We start from the raw sequence: 23,998 nt of genomic DNA, 5'->3' as shown, positions 1-23,998 counted from the left end.
CTAGAGGGTGGTCGCGTTCCCACGGCGGATGCGGAAAACTCGGCTTCCAGCCGAGTCTCACGCGAACGCGGTGCTTTGAACTCGGATGGTGGGCCAATGTAGTCGTGGATAAAAAAAAAGGAGAAGGACAGAATAGTACGAGTTATGGCAAACTGTCCACCAACAATACCAGATCATAACTATTCAGTCAGCGAGTGCGACAAGAAGGCAAAAACTGACAACTAGGGACAGGCGGATTCTGCTCGAAAAGGTGGCAGGTTCTGCTCGAAAAGCAGTAAAATTGGCAGAACCATACAAACCTTATGGCGGGCAATTCCTCGAATTCTGCTCCATTTCTTTATCCACATACCAAACATGCATGAAACTTACCAGAAAAAGTACCGAATTCTGCCAATTTGTCCGCCGGCAGAATCCGCTGGACCCTACTGACAACTGATAAAACCTCGTAGAAGTGTTGGAGCTAGGTGGTCAGGTCGTTGAATGTCTCAGTGCTCGCTGTCAGTTTTATGCCTTCTTGTCGCACTCGTTGACTGTACATGTACATGTATATGACCTGGTTCTGTTGGTGGACAGTTAGTCATAACTCGTACCATTTACTTTTAGTTCTTCTCCTTTTTATCCAGAATATGGGCCTTTTCTTGTGTGTTTTATGCATGTTTGGTATGTGGATAAAGAAACGGAGAAAAAAATCAAATTAGTGTCTGCCTGAACTGAGTTTTGTATTGTTCTGCCAATAATTTCATTGCTTTTAGAGCACTGAGGATCTGCCAATGTGTCAAGCAGTATCAGCCAAGGCCCATCACCCCCTCTCCCCCCTTCTCACACAACACGTTTCCTCTCTATATTTGCCAATTCTGGACCTGCACCACTTAGACAGGAAACTCGAGGTGGCTTTTAGCATTTCTGTTGTTGGGTCAACAATAAAAGAAAGAAGGTATTTTAGGTGAAGGATGTCAAGTGTTTGAAGATTGTACTCAAACTAATTACGTCAAAGAAATGTGAACAGCAGTCTAATGCTAACGGTTGGAAGGTGATACATGTACATACAATGTTTGCTTCGGAAAAGAGATCAAGTCGTTCAATGAGTCGTTGTACGTTGTGTGGATGTATGAGTGTGTACGTGTGTGTGTGTGCGTGTGGTGTGTGTGTGCGCTTGCATGTGTATATGTGTGTGTATATTATGTGTGTGTGTATGTATGTATGTGTGTGTATATGTGTGTGTGTGTGTGTATGTGTGTATGTGTGTGTGTATATGTGTGTGTGTGTCTGTCTGGAGATTATGACTATTATCTAAGTCATTATAGTCACTACGGGTTCCTGGATTGCTTGCTAAGAGAATCATTATTATGTTGAAAAGGTGTGCGATTCTGGATAAGGGCAGCAATGTGAAGATAGATGGATATGCATTGCGATGCATTTGCGTGCAGTTCGTTTCATCATCGCAATTTTTCAGTGAGAAGTTTATGTGCTTGAAGTTTCAAAAGGGGATGAAATAATTGAGATTACTGTCAGATAACAACACTTTATCACGCAGCAATGTAATCATTATCAAAGTAAATGGCTGCTCTCAGGACCAGAGCAGAGCAATCATGAGAACAATAAAGATAATGTCTAAGGAGTGAAGATCTATTTGCTGCTGTCGCCACTGTTCTACCAGGGTCATGGGGCTATGTTGACTATGTGGCAATCATGATTGCATCGGTCGTGGGATGGGATAAGTGATGTGCCAGAATTGGTTGCGTGTGATTATGTGATTCAACAGCCGACTGGTCTCGAGGCTCTGCGTACATTTAACGTACAGTTCCTGAATGCACCAGCGCCACTCATAGTGCAGCCTTGTACCATCTCAATACAAGTCGTCTAGTTGCCACGAGCTGAGGACCGAGGAGTTCGTAAACCTAACGTATATGTTTCTCTAGGTGTCTCAAGAAGGATCAAGCGCAGCATACACATTCGACGCAGTCATAACTACGTACACCACCAAAGCAGAGAGTGGGGACGGGAGAGACAGAGAGATAGAAAGGGAGAGATAGAGATAGATAAATAGAGAGAGAGATCATGCAACAAGGAGAGAAATGGATGGAGAGATTGAGAGAGAGAGAGTGCGTTTCCACTAGACCAGCAGTTTCACCGATTGCCATGCTCAGCAGCAAGGCAGGCAGCAGCCGCGTGTCCTCGTGATTCACTCTGGCCGCTTGTCGCACGGCCGACACTTGCACTTGGTGGCGCGCGGCACGCGCATGACGACCGGCTCTCGTCCGGGACAGTTCAGCGTGACGTTGGCCGACTCCATTGTCTTGGGAATACAGCACTTACAGTGTTCCACCATTTGACCGTTCTGAACACACAAACACAAGCGAACACAAACACAGTAGATGAGAGGCACACTTTGCCTTTCAAATAATGTACAAGCAGAAATATTCCTCTTGGATTTAATTTCGTCTTTTTCGTCCAAGGAGCTTTTGGACTAAATTAAATGCCGGGCTAATATCGATTTGTCCAGCTTTTCAATACACTCTTATGATCCAAGGACGAAATTTACAACCAGGCGAACTCCCTTTCTTTGGAGTTAGACGACATTATTGACCGATGAAGTTTTCTGCTTATACAGTATTCGGCAAAGAGACAACAATTCTAATGTGGTAACAAGGAGGACTCGCTGACGTGACATTGAGTTATGTCAAGCGATGTCAAGGGATGGAAACGATGCGAAAACAATATATAACGTTTTTTTGGAAGGACGAAACAGTTCTGTCCGCAGATTGAGTAAAACCTTTTTGATAAACTTCTGTGTCCCAACACCTTGTGATAATTATGATGAATAGAGGAGTGTCGTGGTGGTGAGGATATGGTCAGTTCGCAACAGAGAAGGTCCCTAGTTCAACTCCTGGTGGTCTCCGTCAATTTTGTTTCAGACTTGCTCCTAACCTGTTTCCAGTGCAATTGTTCATGCTAAGGAATCACCGGACTTCATCAACAGCATAGACGTGTTCAGTGTGTTCAGTGTGTGACATGACTGTTCGACAACAGTGCACACCCACCGCATAGCGATGACACAAGAATGCCGAGGTGGCCCACATTGCCTGGAAGTAAATGCGCCACGAATCCAAAGGTTTTGACCTTTCTGGGCAGACCGGTCCCACACGGATTGTACTGCACAACGGGAGGAATGTGGTGAAGGATGGCCATGCTATAATTGTTATAAAATCAAAGAATCTGAGAACCCTTCCCTTCCCTCCCCCCCCCCCCAGCCTTGGTCCTTTGCAGCCCGCTGGGATTGTATTGCTAAAAAGCAGGAAGGCGGTGAAGGACGGCTATGCTTTTCAAAATGTATTACTAGAATCCATGAACCTGACAGCCCCAAGCCCCTGGGCCTGGAATTTGCCCTTAGTGTCTTTTGTGCAGTACTTGTGGTTCATAGCACTCATATTATTTCTCTTTTGCTACACCGATTCCTGCCATCTGGCGTGAACATCTATTTCTATTCCTTACCCCGGTCAAGTCTGGTTCAGAGTGAGAGGTGCACAGCCCCTTGCACGTATCCGTTGGCTGAATTCTGCTCTCGCAGCCTTCGTGCTTCAGCTCAAGATTGTACGGAGCAGGCTGCAGCACAAGAAGACATCAGAGAGATAGAGATAGATAGATATAGATAGACACTCAAATCTGTGGACAGCAACTGTTTCACTCTGTTAGAGCTCCTCAGCACAGCTCAGAGGACCGAAGCGCAGCTCTTCGCAATGAAATACGTTTCCGCGAAGAAAAGATATAGATGGATAGATAGATAGATAGAGAGAGATAGAGATAGATAGAGAGATAGAGATAGATAGAGAGAGAGATAGATAGAGAGATAGATAGAGAGAGAGAGGTGGGCAGTAAAGTATATGGATTACCATAGGAAATTTATCCACAGGTCACATGATGAGGATAAAGTCAACCTTTCCCCGCAAGTATCAAGTCAGTCGGCAGGAAGCGCAGGCTTCAGCGCTGGGAGCAGCCACTTCCCTTCCATATAACTGCCAAAGTCATATTTTGTTGTTCAGCTTCTTCTGCAAGTTCTAGGAAAGAGGAAGCGGCTATCATGACAAGTCAGAAATCGACGTACCTGGCAAATATGTGCAGCGGATGGTGCCATCCCTTGAGCGTCTTCCATCAACAGCAATGCGATAACGCTGAGGAGCGCTGTGGTGCATGCTGCACGAATTCGTGTATCTCTCCACAAAGCCATGGCCATTTTGTGATAATGTTGGTTTGTTAGGGTGATGATTCTGCACAGATAATTCGAACACACGGCAGAGAGTTTAAGTACAATGTTGAGGCTGCCGTTAAAAGCAAAAGCTGGAAACACTAAAACTGCCTGGCACAATGAAGCTGCATGGGTATCATGTATTCATTTAGCCCGTACTACGAGACGCTTGCTTAGCATGGACACCGCCCGAGCCATAATATTATGACTTTCCCATTCGTTGGGCCTGGTCAACCTGTAAGTGTAACTGAATATAAAAAAAAGTTCAAGAGAAAGGACCAATATGGCAATAAGTTACGAAGAGTTATGACTTACAGTCCACCAAGGTTACAAGATCTCATACTGTCAGATAGTGCGACGACAAGGCACAGAACTGACAAGGATATTGAGACATTCGACCACCTGACACCTAGCTCGAACCCATCGATGAAGCACAAGCCAAATGTACTCTTAGTCAGAACTCGTAACTTGTTGCCCCTTTCTCTTTAGTAACTTATAATATTGGCTCACCACCCATTTAAAAAACTTTCAATTACTGAACCAGGGAAAACCCTTCACACACCTTATTACTCAAGAATCCATAATAGAAGTAGATATTGCAATAATCCTTGTCTAACGAAAAGAAACATGAACGATCGCTGCTGGGATAAATACTACACCGTAGCCTAGCGGTAGAGCATCGCTGGTCACAAGTGAGGGTCCCTGGTTCGAACCCTGGTGGTGACAGTCAATTCTGTTTTCTTCAAAATATTTCCCATTTTTCAACTCCCTCGATCTTTTGAGCAGTAAATATCAGTGAATACCAGTATTATCAATTTCATCCTTTCCAACCGAAGGTGTAGGTTATCTGAACGACGTCGTGCAAGAAATTCGCCACCCTCACGGTCCGGCTAATGGCCAACAAACAACAAAATAATTAGCATTGTCGGGAATGCCAGATGCAGTACCTTTGAAAGCCGTTCCTCCTCAGCTTGATTTCCCCCTTATCTGTGTACGTAGCCAGGCAGCCAGCTCTGCTCGTCATCAAACTCTCTGCCAATTGTTTGAGTCCTTTGAAATTACGATTCGTTGGCGCAGCATATTATATCTGCGATTTGTCACTAGCTAGCCAAGTGAGTAATTCAGGTCATCGCGCCGAGGTTTTTCTATTCTTCGTGCCGAGTGGGTAGAGCCATGCAGGCCGCAGTAGGGATGATCGTTGCACATGATTGTAGTCTACATCAGGTGATTGTGTTTGTCAAAGCGTGGATTTCTCACCAGGTTTCCGCTGACGTCGACGCGCACCGCTCAATCAGTGCGAGAGGGCTTTCGAATCATTTCAATTCTTTCAGTTCGGTGATTTACTGCGCGCTAGACGCATGTGGATGTGCAAGTCTGCTGGACTCTGTCGATGGATACTACTATTATGACGGGGAGATCGGCACATCTGACTGAGACGATGATTCGTACATTACACGAACATCACGCACCCATTGGGTGCACAATGGTACATCGTACAACCACCCCGTTTGTTTCGTACACCCGTCAGCGCCTTTTCAGCCCCTCTTGGCATTATTGTAGTAAGTTTGGCAGCCTTTGCCTGGCACACTGTCCTTCCGCTGGTTCTACTTCAACCTGTGCAGGCCAAACACGATGCCAAGGACAGCTTTCCTATGAGCTTACAACGGAGCAACACCGCTATCCTGGTGCACGAGGTGTCAGGTATTTATTTACAGAGGAGGGTGCTCTTCAAATGGAAGGGCCCGAAAGCCACCGCCCACTGCTACGCTTCACGCGGAGATCTTTCCTGGCGGCCGATGGTCTGTCCTAGCATGTACTTGACCTATTGTCAGAACTTGATGGACAGCCGCATCGGCCCTTGCCCCGTTTTTCCTCCCCGACCCGCGTCCGCAACACAACCCTAGTGCAACATGACGTGACAGGAGTCTGAGGACGTACAGGCAGCAGTTAGCCGATGACTTCGTCTCAGTTCTGACCGAATACTCATTTCCCAGGACAGAAACTCTACTAAGAGCGATGGGCCAATGTCGATCGTCAGTTCGGTTAACCGACCGGGGCAATGCGGCCATCGCTTTGTTGCCACCTTGCGCCAGAGAAACATGCTCAGTGCGAGCAAATTGGAGCTGCTCGAAAACATGACGTGCCCGAACAGCCATTGTCAGCATTATCAATGATCGGTCTCCCTCCATTTGCCTAAATTGGTGCTGCTATCTGGGGCAAAAGCGAAATGGGTGTTTCTTGTACGCACTCGAATCTGACCTGGGTCAGGGGAGTGTTCCCGAAGAACTTGGACGCCCTACCTCCACAGCTCTATCGTACTATTGCCGGTTCGATCTTATTAGCTGTGATATGTTTTTTGGCACAAGAGAACCACGGAACACGCAGGAGCGTGCAGCGGTTAGCCGTCATACGCAGGTGAAAGGCGCACGAGTTCTCCGCAGCGATTCTCAAAGCCAAGTGTGGTCACGAGAACAAGCAATCATCCAGTTCTCGGAGTTCCATCAACCATGGCGCACACACCACCAACGCCTTGAAAGGAAATTTCTAGAACGTTCATGCGCTTTCGCAAGTCTTTTGTAACTTACTTACTGAACAAATCAGGCGTGATTCCTCTTTCCGCTGGGGGTGTGAGTTCACAGCGCGTTCTGTGTTGGAGCACGTCTCGTACGAAGGCGCAGACAAGGTGACAAACTCTGCGGCGGGCTTGCAGCAAGATGTCTGCTCGGGCAACACACTGCAGCGTTCGAGGCTGAACTAGCAAACAGTTATTATTATTTCCACACAGTGAGCTGTTCTCCGAGTATTCGTCGCCCACTGACTGAAATTATTTCCACTCGAAGCTTGATCTGATGAAGTACTCAGTTCTGTAACGCAGCAGCTTTGCGGAGTGGCTTTATACTCCGTCGCTACATACACTACACGTACAGCCGCTTTGAGAAAGGTTAGAATGAATGTGTTTGTCTGCGCGCCGTCCGTATGCTCAGCCGACGGGAACCAAGTGTGTACCAGGAGGTGGAAGGACGCACATACGCCACTGACGCTACTGAAAGTCCAGCGCAGCTCTCGCCACTAGTCAGTCGATTGTTTCGACACTTGTTGGTTGCTCAACAGGATCCTGAAGCGAGTGAGTCCGAAAAAAACTAAAGAGGGCCCTGCAAGTGTGGAGTGCGTCAATTGTGGGCCGGCAAGTGTTGCAACAACTCGCTCTAGTCCGCCACAAGTGCGCTGCTGCTGCCGCGCTGGCCTTTGACGGCTTTGTGGACGAAGTAGGTAGGCATTTATCATAAAAATATCTCGCATTCATCCTTGAATAGGGCAAACTATGCATGCACGGGAATGGGTTGTCATAGGCACGCGTGCTCCCCACATGTATTAAAGTCAGCTTCTGCGTTTCAGCTCCACCGTTCTTTTGTGTGGGGCTGAGTCTCGTGAAAAACTCTTCCTAGCTGCCTAGCTAGACATAATCACAAACGAATGCATGGTGCACAGCATGCATACATGCGTCCATAGCTTGGAACTCTCTCGCTGTTGCACAGCACATGTACATAAGTGGACACAATTGCCAAGTCAAGTGTAACACCCTGCAGCGCCTAGAACAGGAACAGCACTGAAGCAGCAGCAGCAACAGCAGTAACAGCAACAGTAGCAACAGCAGCAGGGGATGGCTCGTTCAAACAAGGTAGACCTACTCTGTAATGATTGTAAGATCGTTATGCTTGTGTTGTTTGTCTGGTTCCCAGTCTATTCGCGACCGCCAACGCACGCACCAGGAACACTTGCACTTCAACATTTCAAGTGTGCATTGTGTGCAGCGGGCACTGGTTCGTGTACGCAGCGTTGCTCAAGACTGAGTGTTCCGGTCTGCACAATCCGGGTCACATGCAAACTCTTGTATCTGCGTTTCTGCCGGCAGCACCAAGAGGTCAAGATCGCCACAGTCGCTCAAAGACTATATTCATGATCACAATTTACAGCGTAAGTAGAGTACGATGCTATGCACAGTGCGATGATGTTCGTGTACGTATCATGACTGTGTTTATCATAACACAGAGGGCAGAGAAGACGCGCCAAGTCAGGCCAATGAACAGCGTATGTTGTTTTGTGTTAGGAAGGTCACGAGTGACCTCATCGCCTCCACTGCATCAAAGTCTGCACTGTCAGCAGTCCAGAAACTCCCCACAATCTTGACCATACAAACACCATGCATACATGATCGCACCATTGCGTAATGGTCACGCATGTGTACCAACACGCACCCATTCAGCCACTGACGAGTCATGTACACGTATATGTACATGTATGTACCAGTCAAACATACTTGTACGCTGCATGGAGGAGTAGGGAAAACTGGGAGAGACCATGTCATCTGAAATACTAATATGCGTGTGGAGCTACACAGCTTCATTAGGTCAACCATAATTGAATGACAATGCAGACAGGAAAGTTGAGGAAGCATGTGGGTTTAAATCGTTGCTGGAATGCTGGCATGGGGGAACTGGGAACAAGTCAGTGAATTGTGCAACTGTCCATGACTGTACAGATAGTGGATGAGGGACTGATCAATCTGTATGCAAAACAGCAGTGTGTGAGGCACACTGCGACTGTCCCCGTGCGCACATGGATCCGTGGGGGCTGCCCCATGTAGTGTTGATATAATTTTACCTTCAGTGGTGCATAACGATATCACCACACGCACGAGCCTTATACATGTATGTACAGTGATGCCTGGGTAAGACGACTACACAAGGGACCTTCTAAACGTGGCCTGTGGTAACTGGTGGCCGCCTTATCCAGGGTCATTTGACTGGATATAGCATCCCTTGGTCGCAGTGGTCATTTGGGACAGGTGGTCGCCTTATCCGAGTGGTCTCCTTGACAGGTTTTACTGTATAGATACACGACCCTGTAGAGTCTGTAGAGGCAGTACTGACTGTGCTCTGGATTGCTGCTGTCTCTAAACTCCGTTGTCAGTTGGCGCTGGTATCATGCTTGTGCAGTGAAACCCTTCTAAGGCGACCGGCCACCTCAAGGGACCTTCAAAATGTGGTGGCTGTGTACAGGTTGGTCTCCTTATCCAGGGTCATTTGACTGAAATTGACAATCCTTGGTCCTGGTGGTGGTGGTCCCCTTGTACAGTTGGTCGCCTTATCAGAGCGGTCACATGTGTTACTCTACAGGTACATGAGCAGACTATGAGGCAAACACCTAAATGAATGCCAACGATAAAGATTCCATGCAAAGGCCTTAGACGCGCATACAGAAAGGGCTCAAGTCCAGCACTGGAAGCCTGTCACATCTGTTGGATAGCTGTGTGTGAACTAGTAGGTCTTTGACCACTTGGTGGTGGGTCTGATCTACTCACCTTCTACCGTTTAGGCGCTGCATCTGCGCCTTTGATCCTAGACAAGAGGGTGGTGGCGTTCCCACGGCGGATGCGGAAAACTCGGCTTCCAGCCGAGTCTCACGCGAACCGTGAACATTGTTTAAATATTTTTTTTATGTGAACTAGTGGTGGGAATAAGACACTCTCCCCGCGTGTGGCACGTGTTTGGAACTCTGGAACATCTGCTTTCCGGAAATGCCCCCTTATCATTGGAACCATGCCATCTGCTCTTTCTCGTCTGTTCTGTACTGAATTTCGGAAGAGGTCTGATATCAGGGGCGAAGCTGGTTCCGCCTTTTAGGGGTGTGTACAGCCGCATACATGTATGTGTAGGATGGCTGGTGCATGTCATTCGTGGCTTTCGTGTGCATGCTGAACCTACATTATAAGCATAAATTCTCTCTGACTGCAATTCCTGATTTTCGTATCTAGCGCTCGTCAAGTATTCTGTTTCTCCCTGGCGGGTTTTACCTTTAGTTTCCTTGAGCAGTGTTTCTGCTAAGTATTTCCGCTGGTCCCGTTTCACTTCCCTTTCGTCTCATCCACCCTGCCAGGAAACTCTCCCCCCCCCCCCCCCCGGTAAGTATCCATTTACTTTTGTAGAATCCTTCAAATAAAGTTAATATAAATGAAAAAATGAGGTCGACATTTTTATTGGGGGGGGGGGGGGTGCAATTCCCGGCGAGAATTTTTAAAGTGACGAGACTGGATTTCCTTGAGCAACACTGTACAATACATCATGTACGTTTTCTCTTCGTGCATAGTACTTGATTCTAGGCCTCTACACGCATGCTGCAGGCGTGGATGACCGTCTGTTTGTTTATGGCCCTTGTTTACACGGAAAGCAGGAACCTTAGGATGGACATGTACATGTACATGTACATGATTGTACAAAATGTAATGACTATGTAAGTGGTGTGATTGGGAAGGCGAGCCTCTGCCTGTTGCGGGCTTCGCCTGGGGCTCCACGTCTGGAAAAGAGACCTGGGCAGCATTGCCCATACCATCCACCTCAAATTAAACCAATGCCTCCAGGGTGCTCTTTCCGAGAGAGAGAAAGGACAGCCTGCCTTTACGTTTGAAGTTAGTTTGCAGATCTGCCCTGAACTGGCGTTACTGTAGTTTGGCGAGATTATCAAATTCGTGTGCCGCCACGTCATGTTTGTTGCAGAATCAATACTAGAGGCATTTCTCTCTACGCACACTCAATCTGCGCGCTGAAATGTTTCGTCCTTTGTGGACTCAGCAGCGCAGAACAGAGAAAATGAGGCCGAACCTGATTGCAATGGAAGATGAAATTTCCAAAGCCAGTCTATCTACGTACGTGTATCGATAAGTATGAAAATCCGCATACCGCATGGTTTACAATTACAATTACAACGAAAAAATGGAGGACTTGGTTTCCAGCGTCCATTGGCAATTGCGCACGTGTGAAGAATGCAATGCCTGGGAAGTTTACGGATTGCACGCAAACATTCAGGGTTCGTGTATTAGTTCGGTCTTGGCCAGTGAAATCCCCGAACACCTCAAGCACTCACGCTCAGTGTGTGGGACGGCACTGAGAGCACTATCAATAAACTAGGTGGTCCGAAAATAGTTTTGGCGAGTTGATTGGTCGCAGTATGACCTGCGAATGTCGCCCTGGTTCCCGTTTCGGCGCGTGTGCTGCCAGGCCTGGTACATACAAATGAACAAATCGCAGTCGAATTATTCTTTGTTCCCTACTATTACGGTAACCTTATACAGGTGTATTAATATGATTCACATTTCTACCCCGCTGAGGCAGTAGAGACAGCTTGTATCGTCGGAATGTTTCACGACGTCTTTGTGAAATGTACAATAAAACCTACTACGGGTGACTGCTCTGATAGGACGCCCATCTGCCTCAGACTCAGAGGACCACTACAACTAAGGCCTGTTATGCGCTGTATCTATTGTCTACATGTTACCTGGACGAGTTCGGGCTCACTGTTATCCTAGTTCCAAGCGATTTCCAACCAGCACAAGATCGTTAAAGGGGGTGAAGTAGAACCAGCGCTGAGCGGTAAGATGAAATTTGGAACGAGCATTTTTACAATTTGAACTCGTATCGAGGTCGCAACTTCTAAGTTCGTATTGTTGTCCCTCACGCGAACGTGCGACTAGTTGTTGGAGGTGACAGCGTTGTGAATAGGTACTGGCTCTCAACGTCTGTTTAGCACAACTCCATGAGCGACTCTGATTCACGCTGCTACCTGGGGCTTCACGACGTGTTGGTCGCGCTGGAAACAAAGCGTTTCTGCAAGTTTGTGTCCCTGGTGATGGTTTGGCCTGGAGAGCAGTATATAAGTGATGCTTTTCAGGCACAATCTTCCTCAGCCTATTCAAGCTCAACTGATGAGGGGTGAATTCCCCGAAACATGGTGTATTGAGCAGGGAGTGGTGATTTCTTGCAGGTTTGCTGAGTGGAAGGTGCAACGTGCTCCGGATGGCAGTCGTCAGTCAGTCAAGTTCGGCAAGAAGCATGTGTTCCTCGTTGGAACAACCAACTTCATCACTAATACCGCCGAAGTCGCAGTTTGAACTCGTATGGTGAGCCAATTTAATCGTGGAAAAAATGAAGAATAAACCTCGGGGAAGTGTTGGAGCTAGGTGTCGTTTAGTGTCTCGGTACTCTTTGTCAGTTTTGTGCCATTTTGTTACACTCGCTGACTGTGTATGATCTGGTTATGTTGGCGGACAGTTAGTCATACCTCGTAACATTTTTTTGTCATTCTCCTTTTTTTCCTTTTTTGCAATTGCACCGATTTCATGGCGTTATTTGATCATCGGATTTCTAAAGGCATTAGCATTTCGATGATGCCCACTTTGCGTACAGCGAGAAAGTCACGTAGACGGCTCACACAGCTGAGCGATACCACGATACCACGGTACCAACTGATTAGTTCAGTATTGACCTGGGGGTAGGATTACAACCTACATGACATAATTGGCCCACAGAATTACGCTATTTTTGTCCTACTTTCAAGTGCGAACTCCTGCTGCCGCTGACACCTGGGGACAGAAATGCTAATCTCAAACCCACGCAAATGGCTGGATGCCCCCAGGGAACAGGCGTACACGTTAAGGCTGTTACTTGCCAATATTTGTTGTGCCCAACGGCGTAACGCTCCGCTGTCGGAAAAGTTGCAGGGTACAACCAACATTGTGATTCCGAAAGGGGCAATGTGCATGCATGAGATCCAGATAGAACAGCCTTCTGAACAAACACTTTGGGATTCTGTGCCGGTGCCGGACAGACCGATCCAGGAGGCTACGGACGGACTCACTGATGGAAAGCAATCTTATGGTGAGTTTGAGCGACAAGGGTGAATCACTTTTGAACTAAAATCAGCTTCATTTCTTCTTCAAGATTACAAAAATTATCTAGTTTCCGCTAAATTGTATCCTTTCATCGCGTAGTACCGAGCCAGTCGTTTGTGCCGCTATTTTGCCAACATACATGCACATGTACAGTGTTTTATTATTATTATTTGGGGGATTCCCCAAAGGCCGAAGCCTAAATCAAGGGGGTCTCCGAGAATAAATATACGTGTACAATGCGTGTTGCTCAATGAAATCCAGTCGCGTCACTCCAGTACTCGCGGGCCTGGGCGTTGCGCAGCCCTAGGCTAGAGCTGAGAACACTGGACTGCGAAGTGATCCAAGGCGCAAACCTGTGTGACGCGACTGGATTTCTTTGAGCAGCACTGTACACATGTATGCCGGGAACAGTCACCAAGCACAGTAAAACCTGTCAAGGCGACTACTCGGATAAGGCGACCACTCGGATAAGGCGACCACTCGGATAAGGCGACCACTCGGACAAGGCGACCACCTGCCCCAGAAGACCACTATAACCAGGACCAAGGCACGCTATTTCCATTCAAACGACCCTGGAGAAGGAGATCACCTGTACACGGCGACCACATTTTGAAGGTCCTTTGAGTGGTCGGCTTAGACAGGCCTCACTGTATGTGTCTAGGGATTTCACGAAGCTAGGGTTCCACATGACTCCACATACAATGTACAACGTACATGTACGTATACATGTAGCAGTTGAGCACTCTTGCGTGGGGTAGTGCCTTTGCTGTTTGCTTTATGCAGAGCTCACTGACTTGTCAGTTTGAGCACTCTGGCAAGGTACGTTCGGGCCTGATTGGAAATTTTTATTTCCATTGCTATCAGGTTCGGCCTCATTTTCTCTGTGCTGCGCTGATGAGTTCAAAAAGAACGAAACAGCATGCTGTCCGCAGATTGAGTATACATGTATGTATGTGTAAATGCACAATGCCGTGTTACGTTTTACGCCTCCGCCTTCACGTCAAATGCCATATTCGGGCGAAGTGGGCGAATCTGAGATAACAGACCTCCAACATACCACACTGCACTGACAGCAACCACATCATGCTAGCCAGTGATGCTGCAGTAGACACTGCAGCCCCTTGTGTGGCGAAATAGTCTTATCAGCACTCTGGATCCCTATAGGGTGCCTCTGTTGGCGGTCACTCGACATCTCCTGGACAGTTCTGGCAGTCGCAAGACCCGCCTGATTTTATAATAATTATACTTCGATGTAATAATGAAATGCAAGTTCTGTGGACGTTGGCATAATAATGCTCGAAAACTAGGCAGATTCGGTTCGAAAACCATTGAAATTGGCAAAACCATGCGATGCTCCTGGAAGGCAATTCTGCGATTTTCTGGTTCCTCTTCAGCATCCATAATTATACATATTCAATATACTTCGAAGTACCTACATGTATATTGTACGTACTAAGCATGCATGAAACATACCAGGAGAAGTACCAGAATCTGCCGGTTGTTATGCCAGCAATAAAAAAATCCGGCAACGGCTAATGTACTGCGTTAGCATACATTGTGTACATTGCGACCGTAGTCTCCTTTTGATGGCATACTGGCCAGATACTGTGTGAGAGGAGCCATCTCGACTGAAGTCTATGCATGAATTCAGAACAACGGAGTCCCACTGCTTTTCGCGACGTCGGCTATGACCACGAATATACTGGAGCTAAATGCAGTCCGATTCCTTGCTACAGTTGCTTTCAGGTACATGACATGTACTGCATGTAGGTGATGAGCTGACATGATATTGACTGGAATAGCAACCACTCAAGTGGTCGATTATCTTGTGTTTATTAGCCCCGCAAAGTGTCCGTGTTTGCGCACCCGGCCACTTTGCTTGTGCAAGTAATTAGTTGTGGTGCTGTATGCATGAACATGCATGTGACAAGGTCACGCGCTGTGTGTTTCGGTTTTGGTATTTTATGACCGTTATTGTCAAAGTTTGTGGTTAAATGAGGCTGGAGTGGAGTGTTACACGAAGTTGCCATTAATCGAGTTATGAAGTTATTTCCTACCCAACCGGGTCCGGGAGTATTAGCCACTTGACCGAGTAGACCTGGTGCCTTTGTCAATGATTCATATCTACATTGTAAAACCGAACACTCCACCTCCCAAGTAACTCGGCTTCCCCTGGACTAAAGTAAATACCTACGGTATATTTGGCGGACCATAAATAAAAAAAATGGCGGTAGGTGCGTCATCAAGAGCACAAGGCGTCAGAAAGAAAGCTTAGTTGTACATGTAGATGTGCATGTGCATGATTGTACAACTAAGCTTACATGTTGCATGTACGTGTAGTGGCGATAACCCAATATACATTGTACATGTATATGTCAAAGTTCCTGATTGTGTGTGGGTGATAATTAATTGTCACATTTCCGCCATCAGATAGGAATATTGTAATGCGATTCTTCAGTCAAACATGTACCTCTCGATTCAACTTTAAGTTTCAGTGCCCACGTTAACTCCCTCAGGGAAGACATCGGAAAGAAACTAGGTGCTTTTCGACGTGGAAGGAGGAACCTTGCTGTCCAGGCCAGAAGGCAGTTCTACTTGTCAGTAGTCCAGAGCAAGCTCGAGTACGCCAGCACTGCCTGCGTCTACTGCCTCGCTGACAAAGTGAGAGATCAGCTGCTACGCATAAGTAAGAGAGCACTTAGATGCATATTTGAGCATGACACATTCACGCGGACATCATACCTGCTTGAGCAATACCACATAATTAGCTTAGACAAAAGATATCATACTAAGTCCATATTCTTCGTGTTCCGTTGCATCCACAATATCTGCAGTTCACTCCTCTCTGACATGTTCTCCCTTCGCCGTGACTGCGCCCACACAGATAGAGTAACCCGCGGCCAAGTCAATTATTCCCTTTCCTTACCCATTGTGCAAGCTCAAGCTGGATACCGATCTATTTAATTCCTTGGTGCTGACCGCATTAATGCGCTTCCCGAATCCCTTCGCACAAATCATATCCCCAATTCATTTCGCCAGGAGCTTAACAATTTCATTAATCTTGGGCACCCTGTAAGAAGACCTTAGGGTCTGTTGGGAATGCCCAAGTAAAATAATAAAATACAATACAATACAATACATGTGACAGTTACATGTAAATAATAATAATAATAATAATAATAATAATTCAAAGTATCAGTCGGGGAAGTGAACTGCCTGAAAAGAGAAAAAAACGCCAGACCCACCAGGACTCAAACCTGGGACCCTGCTTGTCATGAGCAATGCTCTAACCACTGAGCTATGGGACCAGGCTGAACCTAGAAGGCGCTGACAAGTTTTTCACTCCAAAGGCAGCTCACAACACGTGCCACACATACTGATGGCACTTGGGTCTTTTTCCCTCCCCCAGGGGACCAACCACGGTCAGTTTCTGGAAACTACCAGAGGTGAAAGAAAGTGATTAAATTTGGAAAGGATTGGGAGAACTTCAAATTCAAAGTATCAGTCGGGGAAGTGAACTGCCTGAAAAGAGAAAAAAAACGCCAGACCCACCAGGACTCGAACCTGGGACCCTGCTTGTCATGAGCAATGCTCTTGAGCTATGGGACCAGGCTGAACCTAGAAGGCGCTGACAAGTTTTTCACTCCAAAGGCAGCTCACAACACGTGCCACACATACTGATGGAACGTGGCGCCTTCTGGGTTCAGCCTGGTCCCATAGCTCAGTGGTTAGAGCATTGCTCATGACAAGCAGGGTCCCAGGTTCGAGTCCTGGTGGGTCTGGCGTTTTTTTCTCTTTTCAGGCAGTTCACTTCCCCGACTGATACTTTGAATTTGAAGTTCTCCCAATCCTTTCCAAATTTAATCACTTTCTTTCACCTCTGGTAGTTTCCAGAAACTGACCGTGGTTGGTCCCCTGGGGGAGGGAAAAAGACCCAAGTGCCATCAGTATGTGTGGCACGTGTTGTGAGCTGCCTTTGGAGTGAAAAACTTGTCAGCGCCTTCTAGGTTCAGCCTGGTCCCATAGCTCAGTGGTTAGAGCATTGCTCATGACAAGCAGGGTCCCAGGTTCGAGTCCTGGTGGGTCTGGCGTTTTTTCTCTTTTCAGGCAGTTCACTTCCCCGACTGATACTTTGAATTTGAAGTTCTCCCAATCCTTTCCAAATAATAATAATAATAATAATAATATGGATACGAGTTAAGAGTAACTCTCCATCACTGTAACATGATACTATATCCATATGTCTTTTTCTCTTCCACATTTATTTATGGCTCAACATCCGAGTTTCAAATAATAATAATAATAATAATAATAATGTAGAAGAGAAAAGGACATATGGATACGAGTTAGGAGTAACTCTCCATCACTGTAACATGATACTATATACAGTCAGAAAGTGCAATAACTAGGCACAAAACTGACAGAGTACTGAAACATTCGACGTCCTGACACCTAGCTTCAACACATCTCCGTAGCGCTAACCGACAGCCTTCCAACTTGGAAGGTTCAAGGTTATGGAAAGACCAAAGAGGGGAAGGCAAGCGCAACGAAAACGAGCAAAAGCTGCAGTCTCAACGGAACAAAGAATGTCGATTGTTACTTGACGATGACGAGACCAGTACGATATTTGACAAAGCGGTCTAACTACAATTCGAAGCAGCAAAACAGCACACCACCCAACTGTCGGTTAGCGCTACGGAGATGTGTTGAAGCTAGGTGTCAGGACGTCGAATGTTTCAGTACTCTGTCAGTTTTGTGCCTAGTTATTGTACTTTCTGACTGTATATAGTATCATGTTACAGTGATGGAGAGTTACTCTTAACTCGTATCCATATGTCCTTTTCTCTTCTACATTTATTTATGGCTCAACATCCGAGTTTCAAATAATAATATCTTTATTAGGATGACCCAGAGGCTTGTCGCCTACCAAGGGGTTCACCGCTTTGAAGGGTGTACTTGTACAGGTATGAGCTAAAGTGAAAGTAGTGTAAGATTTGGTCGGCTGAGGTGCATGTGCATGTGCATGTACTCAATCCCGGGACTTGTTCCATTGCGCTGTACATTGTATAGTAAAACCTGTCAAGACGACCACCTGTTTTAAAAGGCCACTAAAATCAGGCCGGACAAGGCGACCACCTGTCTTAAAAGGCCACTAAAATCAGGCCGGACAAGGCGACCACCTGTCTTAAAAGACCACTAAAACCAGGACCAAGGGATGCTATTGTATTTCCAGTCAAATGACCCTGGATAAGGACACCACCTGGTAACATACATGTAGACCACGTTTTGAAGGTCCCTTGAGCGGTCGTCTTAGACAGGTTTCACTGGTCATGTACATGTACTATCGCGGACATGGAAATCCAGTCGATTGACCGGGGCCGGCGCCCTCAGCGCGTACAGAACGTAAGGCGTTGCATGCAGTGCACAATCATGTTGATCCTGGCCTATGCGATCAGCGGCTAGCTAGCTTACAGCGCATACATGCTACGGCTGCATGGCCAGCGCCCTGTGGCCGCTAAACGTGCGACCGGATTTCCACGTCCACGACAGTACATGTACATTAACTAGGGCGTCCTGACTAGATACCAAATTCATCAAGATGCATGTCAGTATAGCTACAGTGTACATGTACTTGTGTATATACAATGTACATCATAGCCTCATTACTGCTAGACAGGTGAGAGAAAATTACCAAAAATAGAATATTCTTCTAGACTCATGAGACAACAAGATACATATACATGCTGTATTCGATTTACCATACATGGTCATGTACATGTACACGCGATGCAGTCTGGGTGATATCGATAAAACTGCTGAATATGGCGAAATGTTCTGAGATGCAATCCTGCAGCTACGGTTTATCTCTACCACAAGTGCGTGATTTCAAATCATTCCTGTGTCTGCATTGATCCTACATGTACATATACATGTACATGACTGACTGTGATTAGTACCAGCCATCTAGCCCTTGCAGAAGCACCTACGAGTCAGAGACGTTGAAGAAAGCAAGAATACGCTGCCGGTTGACAAGGTATGAAGGCAGATGTATCCGCATGGTTGCAGTGAAGCAATGAAGTGACTAGAACTGAATGCATTTGCATTGCTAAAACCACCGCACCTCCTATCCCTCCTATAAGATCTAAGCTCAAACGCGGAAGATCCATAGATAGGTGCTTAACCAGGGGAATCATTTTAAAAACAAATCAATTTGAGCAAATAGATCAAAATAGAGGAAATCACATGGAAACGAGTCATGAAGCAACTATCCACGACTATAGCAAGATATTTGAAGATAATATGCAGTCAGAAAGTGCAATAACAGGCCACTAAACTGACAGGCTACTGAGACACTGAACGACCTCAGACCTACATGTACATGTAGGTCTTACACATCTTTAGTGCGCAAACCAACAGCCTTCCAGATTGGAAGGTTCAAGGTTATGGTAGGACGTATGAAAATACGAACTTAGAAACTCGTTGGAGCAACCATCTTATGAAAATTGATCAATATAACATTGATAAAACAACCTCCTTCGCTTCTCCTATTTGATATAGCAAGGGAAAAAGTACCGATATAAATTTTAGTGGTGATCGCTCTTGTTTTAACACATGTAGATCTCGCGTTTACGTCGACATGATGGCAGTTCAAGTAGTATCAATATAATTGCAATTGCACTCAATGGCCTTCCCCAAAAATAGGGGAATGTGTAAGGAGGTACCGCAGATTTGCTGGATCATGTTGAAATACGGATGACTAAACATGCGAAGACCCCACTGTAGCCATCCACTATACCCACACACATTCACAACACTCTCCAAACAGTCTCTTTGGCGAAAACGTTCGCATTTGCGTTGTCTGCATTGAGAGTATTTCTAAAGAAGGGTCTTCCCCGAAAATTCGAATCATATCTTCGTTTTCTTTTAGTGATTGGTGTAGCCCAGAGACCGTTTGGACAGTGCCATGAAGATGTACGGATATGTTGAAATATGGATAATTGGCCATCGCCAGTCAATGTAATAAAATTAGGTGTAGAAGATTCTGAGAAAGAAGGATCAGCAATTCCTTTCAAATATTTCTCAATACATGTACAGTAAAACCTGTCAAGGCGACCACTCGGATCAGGCGGAGACCTGTCTCAAAAGACCACTAAAACCAGGACCAAGGGATGCTATTTCCAGTCAAATGACCCGGGATAGAACACAATCATCCGAAATCTCTGGCAAGGCCCATCTTAAGGAATTCCTTTCCTTTTCCTTTTTCAGGAATTCCTTTCCGTCAAAGGACGAGGCCGGCGAGGATATTCGATTCGGAACGACATGCCATCATAGCGAGTGCAGCAGTTGACATTACACTAGCCTTGGGCCATCGACATCAACTCCTAACGCCTTTTCTTGACCTCTGATCGCACTACGCAAACATCTTCGTTTAAAAAAAACGTCGTAGGAAAATGAAAAATGTGTTTGCTTCGTTTTCTAATTATTTTGACTGCACAGTTTGGAGTCCTAACCGTAGGCTAACGTACATTGTACATGTACATGATTGTACAGTGCTCTGTGTACGATGAAAGCCCCCCCCCCCCCCAAAAGTGATCCCTTGCCTTTACGTTGTATTTCCTCTCTTTTAACGTTCCCATTTCCCATCTTTTTGAATCTACGTGTGTATGACAATGTAGTCAGGTCTTAGGCTGCGTTTACACGACAGCGATTGAAAACGATTTGCGTTTACACGACAACGAAGTAGGACCTAAACGGAACGAAATCGTTGCGTTTACTACTATCGTTTACACGACAACGCCCGAAAACGATACCTAAACGGAACGAAATGGAAACGCACTTCAAAGTGTTTTGAAACGTTTTCAAAACGTTTTCGTTCTCGTGTAAACGGTGAAAACAGTGAAAACGATTGGAAACGGAGCGCGGTCATGGAAACCATTCCGCGCGGTACTATATTTCGCGGGAAATACCTGACCTTTGCGACCACCAGCACGTACCAACTCCAACTAACGTGTTACTTCCCGCCCTTGCGCCAAGCCAGCACGTGCTAACTCCAGCCTGATCGTCCGTTTTCCGTTTTCGTGTGAACGGTTCAAAACGATTTGCCGTTCTCGTGTAAACGGTTTGAAAACGATTCGAGGCCAGCCCGTTTTCGTTCCGTTTCGTTCCGTTTCGTTTCGTTTCGTCTCCGTGTAAACGCAGCCTTAAAGGCGCCACTGAGCCATTAAAGGAAAAGCACATACACACCATACCTAAGTCCTTACTTTTAGATCCTGCTGTGCGCTTTGTCACCGGGTTGCCAGTCGTGTCAACGATAAAGTAAATCACTCCTGGTCGTTAGAGATAGGATCAGATACTGGAGCTGCTGCCAGCAATCTCTTATCAGAGGACCTCGTCAAGTAGTTGATAACGGGCAGTGCAGCTTCTTCTTGATACCCTCCACGACACTACACAGCACTATACATGTACTTCACAATACTGAAGGAGACAGTACATTCCAGCTGGTAAGGCTGCTTGCATGTCGCTACTGACTGACAACATCAGTATTCTCGCTCAGGAGTTTTGTTTGACCAGCCTGGGAATGAAAGAAGCGACGGGCCGTCGTTATTCAGGTGAAGAAAATCTCTCCCCGCAAGCCTGTCAGACCTTTACTATAATCACTGGTGGGTGAGTGAGGATGTCAGTATGATTCCTTGTACCACTAGTGCCGTCAGCGAGGATGCTATGCTTCCTTGTACCAGTGGTGATTTGCACAGCGTCACTGTACGTGATCACTGGCACTGCCTGAAGTATTTCCACGCTATGTGTCCGCTGTAATTCTCGTCAGCTGCTTGGCGAGCTGTGGCTTCTTGGTGTCACGTTTTCTAGTGCTCTAGGAGTCGACAAGTTGACAGGCACTTCCGGCACCTCGGGGGTCCTCGTTCTACAAGTCACCACTGGCCCTGGCCCGGGTATACAGAGTACCCAGTCGCCTGCCCACCCCATTATACCAAACCCTTCAATATAACGAACCAATATTATGTTCCATCGTTGTACGAGTTACCTCCAGCCACCGAGTCTCCACGTCTTTCTATCGGATATTCCAAACCTATCTACGTGCGATATTGTAACTTACAGAAGTGCTCATATCCCAGCATTTTGTTCCTGTGCGCTTTTCACAGAGACTTGGTGTTCTCTGTGAAAGAAGAGTCGGTACTCATATGTGCGACACGATCAGTACACCAAACCTACATGTACATGTACCTTTGGTGGTCTGTACCTGAATGTGAAGTCTTCGCATGGAAGCTTCCAAGTTTGACCCCCTGTACTGTGTTATGTGTTGGCACGATAGTTGGGATCTTGTTTCGTAACGATGTGGACACAACGGCGCCTACTCAAGTCCCGCAGGCAGAGGCGTCTAGTTCAGCTTTCCGTGGGCGTTGGACGCGTATCACAGTATGTGTACGCGCGCGCACGCGCGCGTGTGTATGTGCTTGTGAATGTGTGTGTGTGTATGTGTGTACATGTACATATTGTATACGACTTTGATTGTAGATACATGTAGGTTTATTTACACTGTATATGGGCATGCACAGAAGGTATTGCGAAAATAACTGCATTTCATGCCAGGGTGCTTTCAAACCTGTACAAGCAATGACCCATCGATCCTTGGCTAGCAACATTTCGCCTTGTACGGAATATCCATATCCCAACGGCACACCAACACTGCGGTCGCCACGCGAGCGTCACAATTTGACACAGCAGACAAGAAGCAAAGCGACATCCCGGGCATGTGGTGTTCCAGGAGGCAGCTGGCTCGATCATGAAGATCTCAAATCTCTTCTTGCAAAGGCAGCGGACTCCATTTCAGCCTCCCGTTTCTATTCCTACTTCTTTTACTTCTAGTATTTGTATGCACCGTGGCAAGCCAACATGTCTGTTCAGAAACTATAATTTGAAATGCATTCGCTATCAAGTCTATAGTATAGTAGCCTCTAGTCTAATTAGAGGAGGGGAAACAATCACGTGATTAGCTCCAAACCACCCCAGGGACGTCATACCAGACGCAGGGATCAGTATTCATACACGTAGGCCGAATTAAAGGGTCTTGCCTGGACGACAAGTAATGCTCTTCGATAGCCCAGACGAGTTGAGGCCCCGGTGGACGTCCTGTCGAAGGAACGAAGCTGGGGCGCGTACTTCACGCCTCGCAAGGTCATCTACATGTACATGTAGATGTAGCATTTATTAAGTCTAGCGGCGGCTTTGATACCCCACTTCCGCAGTGTGATTCGAAGCATTCAGAACAAGGCCAGGGCTGATTAGCACGTTGGGAACCTAGTTCTTGGTTTCTCCCGCGCGCTGCATGGCTGTGAATGAATGCACCAGTCAGTCCAGTTATAGTGTGTGGCTGGCACACTCTCGCCCCTTTTCTCGATCACCTACATGATAAGCAATAACTTGAAGAAGATTACAAGAACATGGGTGGCCTGGAAGTGTGTCGTACATTGTACTCGTAAATGCGCATCATGTTGTGACCATCACTGCCAAGTTCATCCGTGTTCATATTATTATACCGCTGCTAAATGGAGGTTTTACAAAAAGGCAGCCACTCGCAGAGTCACTGCACTAGACACTGTGTAAGTGTACTACCACAATCATGTACTACGGTGTGTTGTCTAAGACCTGTCTCCAAGGCAGCGGCGTGAGGCAGAGGCAGCGGTATGAAGCTGTGTGCGTGGGGCCTGGGGCGCGATCATCGACACTGATAACCCATACTGGTAATTCTCCCGACATACAAGTACATGTACAGGCAGGTGTAGAACTGCTCCAGAGTGTAGATCATGTCCAGTAATGGCAGTGTACATTCGTGGTTGCAGGGAAACGAATCAGCACAGGAAGAACAGAAGCCATTATACATGTACATTAACAACACTACAATTATGGACTTGCTTGCTGCCATGTTAATCGCTAATGTATTTGACTTGAAACGTAATGATACGAAAGGTCTTGTAGTAGAAAATATGTTTGCAATTTATGGAGGAGTAGAACAC

General features: G+C 46.5%; 1 protein-coding gene across 3 annotated transcripts; it reads right to left on the bottom strand.

Moving 5' to 3' along the window:
- Window positions 1–888: 888 nt before the first annotated feature.
- On the bottom strand, window positions 889–21,551 carry LOC135820896 (bursicon-like). 3 transcript variants are annotated; one of them, XM_065333947.1, is made up of 4 exons: window positions 21,230–21,551; window positions 4,103–4,265; window positions 3,493–3,603; window positions 889–2,338 (listed from the first exon to the last, which is right to left on the bottom strand). In XM_065333947.1, the coding sequence occupies exons 2-4, from the start codon at window positions 4,229–4,231 to the stop codon at window positions 2,183–2,185; spliced, it is 396 nt and encodes a 131-aa protein (XP_065190019.1). In that variant the 5' UTR covers window positions 4,232–4,265; window positions 21,230–21,551; the 3' UTR covers window positions 889–2,182. The 3 variants fall into 3 exon arrangements, with proteins under 3 accessions (XP_065190019.1, XP_065190017.1, XP_065190016.1); XM_065333945.1 differs by lacking the exon at window positions 21,230–21,551 and adding an exon at window positions 6,829–7,122; XM_065333944.1 differs by lacking the exon at window positions 21,230–21,551 and adding an exon at window positions 6,833–7,122.
- Window positions 21,552–23,998: the final 2,447 nt, after the last annotated feature.

The sequence above is a fragment of the Sycon ciliatum genome, chromosome 7, assembly GCF_964019385.1.
Source record: "Sycon ciliatum chromosome 7, ocSycCili1.1, whole genome shotgun sequence".
Taxonomy (NCBI): domain Eukaryota; kingdom Metazoa; phylum Porifera; class Calcarea; order Leucosolenida; family Sycettidae; genus Sycon; species Sycon ciliatum.
Note: the sequence above shows the minus strand (reverse complement) of the source record. Positions and strands in the feature narration are given on the sequence as shown.

Coding starts and splice junctions, on each gene's coding strand:
- LOC135820896 (XM_065333947.1), bottom strand. CDS start 4,231: ATGGCCATGGCTTTGTGGAGAGATACACGAATTCGTGCAGCATGCACC. Junction 3,604..4,102: donor CCGCTGCACATATTTGCCAG/GTACGTCGATTT, acceptor CTTGTGCTGCAG/CCTGCTCCGTACAATCTTGA. Junction 2,339..3,492: donor CTGAACCAGACTTGACCGGG/GTAAGGAATAGA, acceptor TTGTGTGTTCAG/AACGGTCAAATGGTGGAACA.